This window comes from Orbicella faveolata, unplaced genomic scaffold (assembly GCF_042242905.1).
Source record: "Orbicella faveolata isolate gen_17 unplaced genomic scaffold, um_ofav_v1 contig_25, whole genome shotgun sequence".
NCBI classification, from domain to species: domain Eukaryota; kingdom Metazoa; phylum Cnidaria; class Anthozoa; order Scleractinia; family Merulinidae; genus Orbicella; species Orbicella faveolata.
In genome coordinates, this window is record NW_028301553.1 from 17,790,598 (window position 1) to 17,804,908 (window position 14,311).

The following is a 14,311-nucleotide window of genomic DNA, read 5'->3' on the forward strand; positions in this document are numbered from 1 at the left end:
ATTCACTTAATAGGTCCACTTAAACAATATTTGGCAGAGAACATTTCACCTCCAAGATCTAATTGCAATGTCTTTGGGCTTACAGACACTGTGGTCTTATTCACTAACGAAGCCCGATTATTTCAGATTTAGGGTGTTCTTCCTGGCATATTCTCTCCAAAACTAAGTCGGTGACCTGCGTTGCACTGCATGTTATATCATTTTAATCGCCTACGCTCATAGACCACAGCTTTCGACTAATGAGCGTGGAAGACTCTCAATTATTGTAAAAATATATTTATATTGTAAACGTATATTTGTGATCTTCGTTGCTTCGCGAGGCTTTCCGTTCCAGGTTATCCGGTTATCCTCTCCTCAGACAATATAATATTTCTTAATACAATTTGATGTGGAAACAGCGGATGTAGAGCCGTTTAGCGGATATGCTATAAACTATGCGAACCAAACCGCACATAGAAGTTCTGACACTTTACCGACAAAGAAACTCTTTCATTCACGGGAAGAGAATTTCACGGCTGTAACAAAATTCTCCACAATAAAACAATTCAAGCCTAAGCGAGAGGTTTTCGAAGGCAGAAACCCTCATTCGATAGCCATTTTACTGGCATACCTCAACACGTTTAACATTTTAACACTGACCCAAGGAAAGTTTTCGGTCATTAGATCAGTTTTTTCAAGACTCTTAATCCTTCGAATTCTGACGCTCAATGCTCGATAGTTACTGACAGGCGTTCTTTGCCGTACGGTAATTTAGTTACGTAAATAATAATTGTAACAACTACAGGAATAACAATTTTATTAACTTTCAAAACCCTATGAAAAACATTTTAGAGAAAAAAAAACTACCCAAAGTCGTGACTTCGCTATCATTTTGAACATCAGTAAGAATACAAATCAAGTCATTAGTAATCCGTAGTAACATCGATTGTAGAGACTTAAAAGGCCAGGTTAATCTGTCACAAGGAGGATCTTAATTTTTACAGTTGTCCTAATTTGCTATCAGAATTTTAACTTATTCAAGGTCTGGTTGTGATATGGAGAACATCTCTATAGAAGCTTCAAGCGACTAAGCTGTATAATTCAAACTACCCTAATTTAAGTCCAAAACTCGCCAAGTTGCTAAATCAGAAGCGTTGCTACCGGTTAATTCAATCAGTGACACGTCACTTTGAGTGGAAACCTCTGATGTGCCGTTAGACAATATGGCATTTGTATCCACAGCAGCCACAAGCGAGTCTCTACCTTCTGCAGCGGTACCAGCCTGAAAACAAATATCATTAACTAAGCACATGACCATCAAATTTACAACTTAACCAAATCTGCCAACTTCTTTTTACTGTTAAAGTTGACACAAAATAAGGAAATGTTTTTTATGAGTGCAGCGAGTGCGTGGCTTTAATATAACTTCCAAGATAACTGAAGCAGAAGCCGAACAGATCATGAGTAAGATTGTTTCTGGCAAAAGAGTGGATCTCAAGCTAAAAGATGTGTTACTAGGTAAATTAGATGCACAAATAAAAATATTGAACTACTTTATTACACCTGTCAAACTAAATATTTGGACACAGATAATAGCTGGAAATGGATAGGAAACCTGGCAAAGTTTTTTACTTTTGTTGTTATTGTTGGTTATTTTGGGGTTGACCCTGTACAAAACCTGACAAAATACAAAAGGTGGTTATGTGTCTTCATACAACTAACCAATAGAAGCATTGCGATTACGTAATTCATGCATAATTTATGAGCACAAAACAAAAGACGTGCAGGGTCAAGGACCTTCCAACATAAATCTTAACTTGTTTGTTGTTTCTGTGATGTTTACCGACCTTCCTAGCCATTTCCCTCTATTAACTAAGATTTGTTAAGTAGGAAACGCGGTGTAACTCCTAATCTAAGTGCTTTTAAGGAAATCGTCAACGTGAAAATTAATTTAGAACCGAGAAATATATTGCTATGAAAAACGACACAGAACTTAACTTTCACGCTAGATGGCAGCCGTATATAAAATGCATATTAGAAACTTAATTTATTGTATTCAGTTCATTACAATAACTGGACATGCAAATTATTGATGTTAGTAATGTTAGGCGTTTATGAACCTCACAAGGTTAGTTAAAAGCGGAAATGTGTAAAAAAACAAGATTGCTTTTAGTGTGGGTTATTATTACAATTGAAATACGAGTGCTGTGACAGAATTTTACCTTTTTGAAGGCGTAGTCGGAGAAGTTATCCACGGAGATGAACGAGGTTTCGCTTCGACACAGAGAAAATAATATACGACCCGTCCATGAACAATGCGTACATGATGTGAGACGAAAGCATTAAGTTAAGCCGCCACACTCTTAGCATTGCCGGGGTCCACTCATGATGGGTTTGCGGTCTATTCCATTACCGTGAAGTGTTAATGGCCCTCGCAGACGGGAGAAATAATTATCGATACCAAAAAATTTGCGCGTGTGCAAAACGTTACATGACTCAGTTTCGTTACCTATTTTTGTGGAAAGCAAACCCGGAAGTTTTGTTGTCGACAAATCCTTCACTCCACTACAGTAATCGACAACACGTCATTATCACGACCATCTTTGTTATCATGCGCCAGCGGTTTCTCGTTTCCGTCAGTCAGTTACATCGTAATATTATCAAATCACTGGCACAATCACCCTAGTTAACACGTATGACGCAAGCACAAGGACAAGATCCGCACGTGTTGACAGAGGAGGCACAAGGAAAAGCGCAAGCGTACAAGCACGCGCAAGAGAAAGAACATCTTCTTTCCCTTGTGCTGAGGCTTAACGACAACCGGAGTAGTGTCATGGCAGGCGGTCCTTTATTAATCCCCTTCATGGCACATTACACCGTTAAATGAAAGTCAAAGGGACTACGGATTTCACTTGGCGTATAGGTCTCTCGGACATCTGAACAGCACTGTGCTTGCACTTACAAACTAGCGTCATATATGTAAAGTAACCTCAACTTACACATCAACTTCTTAGATTCCCTGGAAGATTTATTTAGCGTTTTCAGAAATGTTACCTATAGGTTAGGGTTTTCCAAAAACAAATCAATCGGCTAATCGACCTCTTTTCCTTTGCACAAATGCTTGTGCTTATCCGCCGCACAAGCCTGAACTAGGCTTGAGTTTCACACAAGCGATTCATTACGAGTAGAAGAACGTTCAGATAAGTAAAGCAGTTGAGGTAAGTAATGCTATTTTATAATTATAAACTGAGAACTTTTGCACTACTAAACTACAATTCATTTCAATTATTTTTTACATCACATTTAACTGTTTGACTGAATGAATCTTAATTAGGTTTTCAGTATTGTTACTAAGTAGGTGTCACCAATCAGCTCAATTTTCAAAATGGAGCTAGAAAGCTTATCACTTTAGAGCTTCATTGCTAGATCATATCACAGCTTCCTAAACTATTACAACAGTGTATGTTTCTTCTCAAGACAAAACTAAAAACCTAATGAGTCTTTGGGTTAAACTTAACAAGAAACGAGTCGCTCGCAAAAAGGAAAGAACAACCCTTGGTAAAGGATAGAGAAAAAAAGCTTGCCGAAAGTGTTAAATTACCTTAAAGCACCATTACTCAATTGAGTTTTTTGGGCTTTCGTCACTAAATTTAATTTTGGTTGGCGGAGCGAAATAAAGGAGAGAGAGGCTAGGTGAGAGGAGCGAACGAACTGGCCGCGCCGCGCTTCTCCCCTACTTTTCATTGTGCCATTTTTTCGCGCTGCACCCCAACTAACTGAACGCCTGGAAGAAGCTATTTTCTCTGAGAGTACCAACACTCTGAACTCGTCCCAGAGACATTATGTTGGGGTAATGTCTATTTCATGAGTTGGAGTTTGGGTTTAGTTTAAGTCAAAGCTTAATTAGCACTCAAGATTGATTGACATCCCAGTTAGCCCGAGAATGGCTAGCTTTCATTTCTGCCGAGAGTATATATTCATACATTGGTGTTTGCACTATGTATATAAATAGTTCCAGTTCCACTTCCACTTCCAAAATGTAACAAGGAACGTTTTCTTAGAAATTTGACCAAAAAATATCCTTTTTCAAACTCTTGACTCGAACTCGAAATAGTAACTCAAACTCATGAAAATTCCAGCTCTCTTAGACAAATTTCTCATTACCATCAAAGATGTGTAAAACAGTTACCTGCACTTTTTGTGTCTCTGAAGGATGGAAATGGCGACCAATCAACATGAAGACAATATCAGGTAACAGCGCCATAAGAATCAGCAACACGAGTGCCAACCACACCACGCCTTGAGAGAAAAGTGTAAAGAACAACTTGTACATGTCTAGTGATATGACGTCACTGAAGGTTAACTGGATACTCTTCCTGTAAACACAAATATCAAACAAAAGTTAAACATTATCGAAACACTATTTACTTAAAGGAGCTTAGTCACGTTATTTTGAGTTATTCTGGCTATGAACAAAATTACCTTTAAATTAAAGAAAACCTCAAAGTAAAAGTTTACTAAGACAGAAAAACACCACAGAGCTAATACTAAAATCATAAGGGAATAAGGATAGTTAAGGATGGAGAAGATTAACACGGATTACAAACAACGAACTTTAAAAAATTAGGCTTAACTTTTCAAGATAACTTCAAATGAAGAGGGGCTAAGCTTGGAACATTTCCATGAAACATGATCACCTTTAAGGTAATTTTATCCTAAACTAAAACTCTATTAGTCCTCGCAGAAGTACCATGAAGACCAGTTGAGGCTGAATTTACGAAGCTCTCCTAATTTAAGATGCACCCTGAGCATTGTTTCGTAACAACAGTCCTTTGTATTTGAACAATAGTTACGAGACATCTTTATCTAAAGGCCTTCGTGTATCTGTCCCTAGAAACATTTTTAGCTATAGGATACAGTACCGTGGGCACTCGATCCTTTTCCTAATGCTCGACTACACTACATCACCAATTCAACATAATTTAATGTTGAGAAAAGTGAAAAAAAAAAAAGCTTTCTATGGACATCTTCACTCTGAGGCTAGGGTAATTTCGTAATTTCTTGCTTGAACAAACGTTCAAAGGCATTATTATTACCCACTGCATGGAAGTTCTCTTTCAGATCATTCCTCAACTGTGGCATAAAACTTATTAAAAACATGTCTACACCAGAACAGAGTGCTGCACTGTCTACAATAGAGACCATCAAGAATAAACATCACGGCCTAGTTTACACATAACAACGCTGCTACTTCGTACTAACCAAGTCTCGCTATTGAATGTGATAGTAGAGAGGAAAAAGAGAACGATCGAACCCCATGTAGAAACATGACTCATCCATGTCCAGTAATGCGTGACTAACGCCAGCTACAATACAACAAGAACAAGAACAATCAGTCTCCATCAATCGGCTGGTGTTCACCGCATTCATTTGATGAAGTCGCGCAGCCGAAGGAGTGTCGTATGTAGTGCAGATATCTTATGAGGGTGCTTGCCAAGTTGTCTAAAACAGCCGTTTTCATTTGAACGTTGAAAGTAATCGGCATTTGCCTTGGTTTCGCATTACTACGGTTAGTGACCGGTTTAAAAACTCCCGCCACCTTGTCCATCTGATCCAATCAGAAATACAGTGGAGTTGAATCCCGATTTTTCGAACCTCCAGGGGAAACGAAACTTGGTTTGAAAAATCGGGTAGTTCGAGAAATCAGAGTTAAAATTACAGTGTTCAAATGAGGGAATGAAATGACTTTTGGTTGGAGTTATCGGGAGGTTCGAAGAAATGAGGGTTCGAGAAATCGGAATTCCACTGTAAAACCAAAACCAATCGGGATTCACTCGCACACGTTTTCCCGCGCTTTGTGCCAGCTACATGTATTGACTTTGAGTTTTGCTTGGTTCACTGGATTATTAGTCTCCTTCGCAACCCTTAACTTGGCGGTCACGCAACGCTTGTCCCGTGTCCTTTGTGACGGGCCAGAGTGATTACTTAGTTTTACCAATCTCATTTGAAGACCACTCCCTCACTGATACGTATATAATAACCGTTAGATACTGATTACTTACCTTTAAATTACTAACAATGACGCACACTGTAAACACAAAGGTTCCAAACGACCAGTTTCCATATTGCTAGGAAAAGAAAGAATGGAGTGATGTACCTTAGTAGAATTCTACTTGCTATTACTTACATATCAATTTTAAAGTTTCTTTAATTTCAAAAGAAAACAATTACTTCTTGGAGTGATAACAAGAAATAACACGCACAAAATAGAAATTATTTCAATGAAAATATTTCAAAGTTTCTCTGGCATGCTCAATTCCTTATAAACGTACCCACATGGCCGGTCCTAATGTGTCACCTTGAAAAAAGAAATATGATCCAAAGAAGAACACTAACGCGTGCCAATATCCTGAAGACATAAAACACATCGTTAAACTCTACAACTTTGTAAACATTATCTAATGATCACAAAGGGTGTAAAATTAATTTGCAATTAATCTGTGTGTTCCAAGGACCCAACTTTCGTCAGGTTTTACAATAACGTCTTGCCTTACATACAAACCAATACTTACGCTAACACCAGCGCCAACGTTTCCCTATGACTTCACAGTTTTTGCGATATTACAACTTAGTCCCCAGGGCCTTCTCGACAATTTTCAAAACGGCGGCTCGCAGGGAGAAGACCCTGGAAACGCCCGCTATTTTGAAAAGTGGAGAAGATCTTGGGGACGAGATTACGTGATATTGGCCTCTTTAGATGTCATGAGACTATGCGCTAGGGACAATATCACTTGAGATGGCTACAAACAACATTTACTCACCGGAAAATACCCAAAAGAAGAACTCTGTCCATGATAAACGATAATTCTTTCTAATGTCCCTGTGACAAAAAGTGAAGAATTAATTATTTACAACGAATTCCTACTTGAAAAGATTACGTTGAGGACTAAAACTTCTCATTTGTATTATTAAGCATAAGTAATCGTTTAAATGCGAGTGCAATTAGGATTTACACTACGAGTGATATTTGAAAATTTTCTAACTATTTGAAAGAATTCCCAAATATCTTGAGTAGTGAAAATCCTGAGTTGCTCGAGCTTTCATAGAGCTGCTTTCAACTGAGTGTCGTAAAGCCAAAACCAACCCTATTACCAATTAGACAACTCAGCCAATCTCAAACCTAAGTAAAACCAAAATCACAATCACAGTCATTGCCTGATTATTTTCGACAGTCAACTGAAAACCGCTCCACGATTACTGGCTTATTAATGACTGCGAAAATTAACAATGCGCACGTGTTAATTTGCACTGCAGTACAAATGAAAAATCAGCGACAAATTGGCCTGCTCTCAGCCAATCGCAGTGAAGTACTATATACTACAATGGATGATTACAGAACGGAATAAACGGCTAAAGGGACAGTGAACTCCCCTTAGTTGGTTTCTTATTGGCTTGTTTGTATTTTACTCGGTTCCAAATAACTGTCCAATGTTTGTTAGGCGAAGCAATACAGTAAACAGTTTATTGCAACTTGTCGTGCAACAATTGTGGATTCAAAGTTTTTCAGCCGCGTTGTAAGCCGAGGCAACATGCAGTAGCGTGTAAGTTTCGGGCAATATGTCTATCAAGCGCAACATAAGTACAGGTTCCTACAGCTTTCAACTCAGTACGGGTTTGGGACAAGTTGCTAGGAAATGTTGCCTGATGCTGCTTGGTCTTTAAATTGGTGGAAAAAACTCTCTAGTAATCGTGGCTACCAATCTCACCCCTACGTTCAAGTCACAAATAAAAACTGACAAAACAAACAAACAAGCAGGACTGACCGACGAATATTTGTTTATTCAAAATTGCACGATGCTGCCTCAAATCAAAAGTAAACTGCACATAACGTACCTGTATAGACGAGGTTGACTTTGTAAGGCATCACTGTTGACATGTTGCTCAAAAATACCATACACGAGAATCGGTAAAGATGTGAAGAAAATGTTGTAAGCTGTTAAAAAAAATGCGTGGTACAAAGGCTGCAAACAGAACAGAATATCATTACAGAAGTTACAAGGAATCACACGCAAGAAAATTCTGTACATAGGGTTCAGAGCCAACTTAAATTTTCAAAACCTTAAGGTGGCTCTGAACTACATACACAGATTGTTTTAAAACTTTGTCCAAAGTTGCGCCTTATTCTGCTAATCAAAAACTGATCATATAAAAAAGTTTCACCGTGCCGTTTTTGAATAATAATCCCTTTAAGCTATGGTTAAGGGTGTTTTTAGCAGGTCACACTGTTGCTATAGTATTGTGTAACGAAAATGATCACGTGTTCACCAATGATTGGGTAGTTTTTTGATACATGATTGTAACATCAAATGATAAAGAATGGTTATAAAGACTCAGCAAAATCCAGGTCTTGGAAAGAGCTGGAAACTGTTTTGAGCTACCTTAAGAGACGAGTTTCCTTAGACCAAATCATCAGGGTGACTAGCGCAGAACTAGCGGAGAAATAGCGGACAGCAGAATGTGGCTTGTGAAGGTTATGAGTCGCAATTTCTACTTGTAAATTATTTTAAAAAGAATACGCACCTGCCCGGAGAAAGCGGTGAAAAACGCGTAAAAAAACTGCGGTGTGATAAAACACACATTCTGAAACAAAGAGGGAAAAAAAGTAGCTGAATTTTTAAACTATTTTGTGCAACAGTCTTAATTACAGGGTTCAACAATCAAAGGAATTTTACAATTCTAGTACTTACTCGACCGTTATATTTGTTAAAAACTCATCACGAGATGAAGTAATTTCTTACTTATTATTATTTTTACATCGCAATGCAACACTTTTAAGCACTGCTTAAAATGCGTTATTTTAACCTTACAACACGACTATAACTATCTTAGTTATTCAACGCTTCTTGGTAAAATACGGTGAATATACAACTGCGATTAGGTTTTTTGTGTATACACACTTGTATACACAATATGCATTGTACACCACGTAAAAGCATAGCTAAGGGTACATATCGCATGCGTTACCTTGTAAAAGAAGTACTGAACCAGAATAGCGGCTCGAACGTAATACCAGTGACCATGTACAAGAAGCACCCTTAAGAGAAACTTGAACCTGGCTACAGCATAATCACTGGTTCTGACCGCCTGCCGACCTTCTTTTCCCATGACGCCGATACCGACATGAGCCTCCTGAATCATGCCACAGTCATTAGCACCATCACCTATAGCAAGCGTGACTGGCTTCTCACGGGAACACTTCATTAATTGTACAATCTTCAAAAAATACAAAACTCATTGCTTAAGAGACAAGTTATACATTAGATACGGCAGTTACCTTCAACAGGATACCAAAACAAACAATCACTTCAAGGTGGGAAAAAAACACCAGGTCCGACTGCCCGGAAGAAGTAAATTTTGCTCTTGGACAAGTGAAAATGGAAGTTTGATGGTCTGGTGCGCGCGTGAAATTAGCCTCAGTAGTCTTGTTAGTGATAATTGCCAAAAAAAAAAAAACAATTTCAAAACTTGAAACAAGACTGCAAGATGAGCAAAACAATGAGTTGAAAGCATGGATTAATTTAAAATGCAAGCATACTTTGCTCGCGTTCGTCCTCTGTTATAGTCTATCACAGATTATAGACACTACCTAGTGAATGATGTAGTTGACAAGGCATGAACCTTGCATGCCTATTTGGCAAGTAATATTTTAGTGGGGGCAACTGAAAACTGAAATGTACTAGCCCACTGGGCGACTGGATTTCAAAATTTTTTCCTGTCCTGCACTTAATATTTTCTTTTATTATTAGAATAGACTAACAACTTCGCCGTGCTGGTTTTATTACTGCTATTACTCTATGTAAAGTACCTGAGCTTTCTGTAATGGCGACATTCTACAGCATAATACTGCAACACATTCGCGACAGATATCTACAAACAGATCTGGAATGGAAACAAATATCTGTCATTTTATCGCCTAATAAGGTCCATCCAAGACTGTGTCACCTGATCAGTTTTGGCAAATAACCAGAAAGGAAATGCAGTGGTGAACAGTAACAGCCCATAGGCCAACAACAGAACATGATATTTTGATTGTTTGCTTATACAAGCAAAAGATTTTTAAAGGAAAATTTTCTTTACTCTCATCTTAAGATTATGGTTCTAAGTCATAAAATGTTCAAATGTTTCAGATTATACAGGCACCGGATCCTTGAGCATGAGTGCAGAGGTCTACACACGGGCTAGAATCCCATGAGATATTGAGCATATTAATAAATTCTGTCACACCAATGTGGAAGTCAATACCCCACATCCTCAAGGTAGACTTGAATGAAAAGCCCAGCTGAGTTAAACATTACAGTTATTCGAAGTAAAATGGTGACACAGTTGAGATGAGGCTTTCACAAATCCACAAGTTACCAAATTAAAGTCACAGACTGTACATAAAATTAACCAAAGATATTCTAAATTAAAATATACATCAAGCAGTCATACCTACCTGTATAAGCTTTGAAAACATGAGCTAAACTAATTCCATCAATGACTACGCCATAAGGCGTCTTTTGTGTCGGAGGACTTTGGAACAGCCTAAAGTAAAATGAAACAGAACCACCGTTAAAAATCACTGTTTTGAACAAGATTGTGTTTTATTCTGAGTACAGCTATGTGATTGGCAATTAAATTCACCGTGAACTTTTAGGGCGGTTTTCAATTGAGAGTCGAAAAGTAATTGGTTTTGCTACGTTACACGATGGGATTAAAAAAACACGCGCCACTTTTTCGTCCAATCAGAAGTAAAACCAAAACAAATCGTGAAACGCTTACACGTGTTTTCCCACGCTCTGCGTCGGCTACATACATTTACTTCAAGTCTTGACTGGTTCAATCGATTGTCTGTGTCCTTTGTGATTGGTTAGAGTGATTGCATTGGTTTTGATTTTAGAGCGATTTTCAATTTAGTGCTGTAAAACCAAAACCAAACCAATTACAACATAATTGTCTGATTACTTTCGACACTCAATTGAAAACCGCTGTATGACACTTAGTTAAACACCTCTCTATACTAAGCCAAACGCAACTTTCTTGTCATACAATACGGTGATTAACACAACTTAGACTGAACTTACCACGACAAACAATGACTAATACACAACACACACGACATACTTAACACAACATACAATGAACATTCCATAATCAACATGAAACGTCATTAACGCAACTAACATAATTATCACGACATACAATGGCTAACACAATTCACTTGTCTCACATACTGTAACAAGCAAGTAGCATTAGGCACTGTCACTAACACAACTCACTTGTCTCGACAGACAGTGAATAACAAAACTCACTTGTCACAACATACAGTGAATAATGACGTACAAAGAAACAACTTACTTGGCATGACATACAGTAACTTTACTGACAACCAATGACTTTCACAACGAACTTGTCACAACATACACAACCTAACTTACCTGTCACGACATTTGACGAGCTCCTCCTCACATTCTCTCTCTGACTGTTTCTTTGTCACAAACATAATTTCCATTCCCGTCTAAAGAAAAATGCACAATAGTGTCACAAAGACATTACTTCATCACGAAATCACTTTAGACACAGCCAAGAAACTCTTCTATCGCTAACACTGTATGAAAGCTACAACTGAAACCTTGAAATGTCCACATGAGTGACTGATGTTGACTGCTGTTTCTTCCTTGTCTCCTGTGAGAACCCACACCTACAGTGCACATAGAAAACAAAACCATGAAAGGGTCGTGAGATGTTCTGGGAATCTAATGATATACTGATAGTTGCAGTTTACTGAGATAATGAGGAGCTATATTATGTAGTTCAACACCACAAAAATAGAGGTCTGAAGGCCTTCGAGTTGTCTTGTGTAACAGCAGTCCTCGACTTTGTCCATTGAATTTCCCTTTAGTTATCTAGATTGGTTCCTTTCCTGGCATGAGCGGTGGACCTAGATGTTTATCTGACTTTTCGGATCATTTATGGCTGATTTCTTCGACTAAGATTTCTAGCGTTTCTGTATCTACTTTGCGCCTAGCTCATATGAGCTCATTCCCACGATTTGTGCCAGTCAATGTTGTGCACAGATTCTCTTAAAACTATTTCAGGTTTTGTCAATTGCACTGTATATGGTATAATGTTAAAATTTGCGCCTACCTTGATACCAGCGTCTCGCAAGGCCGCTATTGTGTCGGGAACTCCATCTTGCAATCTGAAACAAATCAGGACAAATACTTCAAATAAATGTGATGCTGCTCTTGTCAAAAAAAAAAAAGAAGTCGAAACTAAATAGAAACACACGAGGCAACAGCGTAGGGTAAGATTTCATGAACACTGAATATTAAAAACATAAGGTCTGGTTTAAAGCGGGCTTAAAGTCTGCGACAGGCCTGTACATAACATTCTCATCATAAAACTACATGTAACTAAGCAACTATCTGGCACATAGCCATTAATTTTGAACTTGATAGAGGAACGTGATTTAAGGGTAAGTTAAAGTGAGATTTTTCGCACTTTCAACATATATATTGAAAACATAGCATGGGTTTGAAAAGAAAGTCTTCATTGGCTATCAAAAATCCTCTTGATATTTCACGTTTGACCATCTTATGACCTGTCCTCGGGATCATGGCCAAACCATTTCGAGTGAACCTTAATAATTTCCATTCCTTACTTCTCCAGCAGGTTGGAGAGCATTAGGCCATAGTAACGTACAAGACTTTTCTCAATCTCATGAATAATTCAACAGTTTAAACAAAGAAAATGACGATGTTTGGATATCTGATCTTAATTACCATAGATTTTTCTACTCAATTTTACTTTCGATTGAGAAGATATATCAAACTTTCAAGACAAACTGTTTGACCACATTTCCAAAAACCTCGAGGTACGTCAAAAATACTCCGCTGCGCATCGTATTTTCAACTTCCTTCTCGGTGTTTGGAAATGTAGTCAAACACGGTCTTTCGTGTTTGATATATTACGTACCTATCTTCCACAGCTGTTGCTCCAAGGACATGCAAATCTCTTTCCACCTCCTCATAAACACGGGCTAGCTGAATATTCAACAAAAGATAACTTAGTAAAGAACATGAAAAGCTAAAAAACCCTACATGCAGGCTGGAAACTGAGAACAGGTTTGAGAATAGAACAGATCTAAAACAAACCAACAATACCTGTTCTTCTCTGTCATTAATAGCTTGCTTGGCCTGGTTAAGCTATATGGTGAAATATAACAGTGGTTAACACGAGCAAGTAAAGAAGCCTGATGGAAATGGGGATGGGTTGCATGGTTGAGATTGTAGACATGGTAATTACAGAATAATGTAGATAACAGGACCTGGCCTGGGTCATTGAGTTGCGTTCTTGGCAAAGGCATGTAACTCTCACAGTACATCTCAACACTTACGAGTACTAATTCAATGCTGGAGGTTACCGTGCGATGGGCTAGCATGCCATCTAGGGGTGGGAAGAAAGAATAAATAATCCTAGTCGTTTTACGCTACAAAAACTGGAGATAAGGCGCTGGCCTGATGGGATGAAACGTAGACTTTGCTTTTTGTCTGTACCAATACGTATAGTAAGCAGAAAGTGGACAGAGTCACTTCAGTACAGAAAACTTCTTTTGTCAACTGTTTTATACGGATAAAATATACGTATCAAGTAGAAACGTTCTGGGCAAAGGCTCAATTTTGAAAACAATAAAAAGATTTCATGGAATGAAATTTAAGATCCAAAAATAGCTCATAATTGGAAAGTTTGGGTTTAAAAAAAAGTCCCAAAACTAAAAGAACATCACGAACCTTTGACATTTACATATATACATACATAGACATAGACATAGACATAGACATAGACATAGACATAGACATAGACATAGACATAGACATAGACATACTTTATTTAACGTGGACAAATACACACTTAGCTGTTCGCTAGTTTCCAGTTTCCATTATAACATTTTATTGTGTTTTACAATTAAAAGTACAATTATAACATGCCCGCGGGTAGCTGAGCTAATCTAGGCGGTTCATGTTTACAGGAATTATATACAACTAAGTACAACTAAATACAACTAAAGGTAACAAGAGAACTAAAGAAACTAACATTGACAACAATGACCAGAGACCACTAACAAACCAACGGTGTTACAAATAATAATTAACAACAGTTGTGACAAAACGATATTATTGATATGAATGAATACATACTAAGAGGAAAATAAATTCAGTTTTACTTTTTGAACGATTTCTGGAAGATCAATATAACAGTCTTCTGAAGCTAGAATTTCAAAAAGTATTTC

General features: G+C 37.8%; 1 protein-coding gene across 4 annotated transcripts in view; it reads right to left on the reverse strand.

Moving 5' to 3' along the window:
- LOC110059904 (phospholipid-transporting ATPase IF-like) overlaps positions 1-14,311 on the reverse strand; it is a 46,886-nt gene that overhangs the window by 7,131 nt on the left and 25,444 nt on the right. For 3 of the 4 annotated variants that reach the window (XM_089293810.1, XM_020766628.2, XM_089293811.1), the window contains exons 24-38: positions 13,185-13,226; positions 12,997-13,064; positions 12,166-12,220; positions 11,651-11,719; positions 11,457-11,536; positions 10,475-10,563; positions 9,845-9,918; positions 9,004-9,252; positions 8,560-8,619; positions 7,873-8,000; positions 6,801-6,859; positions 6,312-6,388; positions 6,042-6,107; positions 5,242-5,345; positions 4,169-4,355 (exon numbers count right to left, since the gene is read on the reverse strand). In XM_089293810.1, coding sequence (XP_089149936.1) covers positions 4,169-4,355; positions 5,242-5,345; positions 6,042-6,107; positions 6,312-6,388; positions 6,801-6,859; positions 7,873-8,000; positions 8,560-8,619; positions 9,004-9,252; positions 9,845-9,918; positions 10,475-10,563; positions 11,457-11,536; positions 11,651-11,719; positions 12,166-12,220; positions 12,997-13,064; positions 13,185-13,226 — 1,407 coding nt within the window. Of the gene's footprint in view, positions 1-779; positions 1,262-4,168; positions 4,356-5,241; positions 5,346-6,041; positions 6,108-6,311; positions 6,389-6,800; positions 6,860-7,872; positions 8,001-8,559; positions 8,620-9,003; positions 9,253-9,844; positions 9,919-10,474; positions 10,564-11,456; positions 11,537-11,650; positions 11,720-12,165; positions 12,221-12,996; positions 13,065-13,184; positions 13,227-14,311 lie in introns of those variants that run through there. The other variant, XM_020766622.2, reaches the window with a different exon arrangement.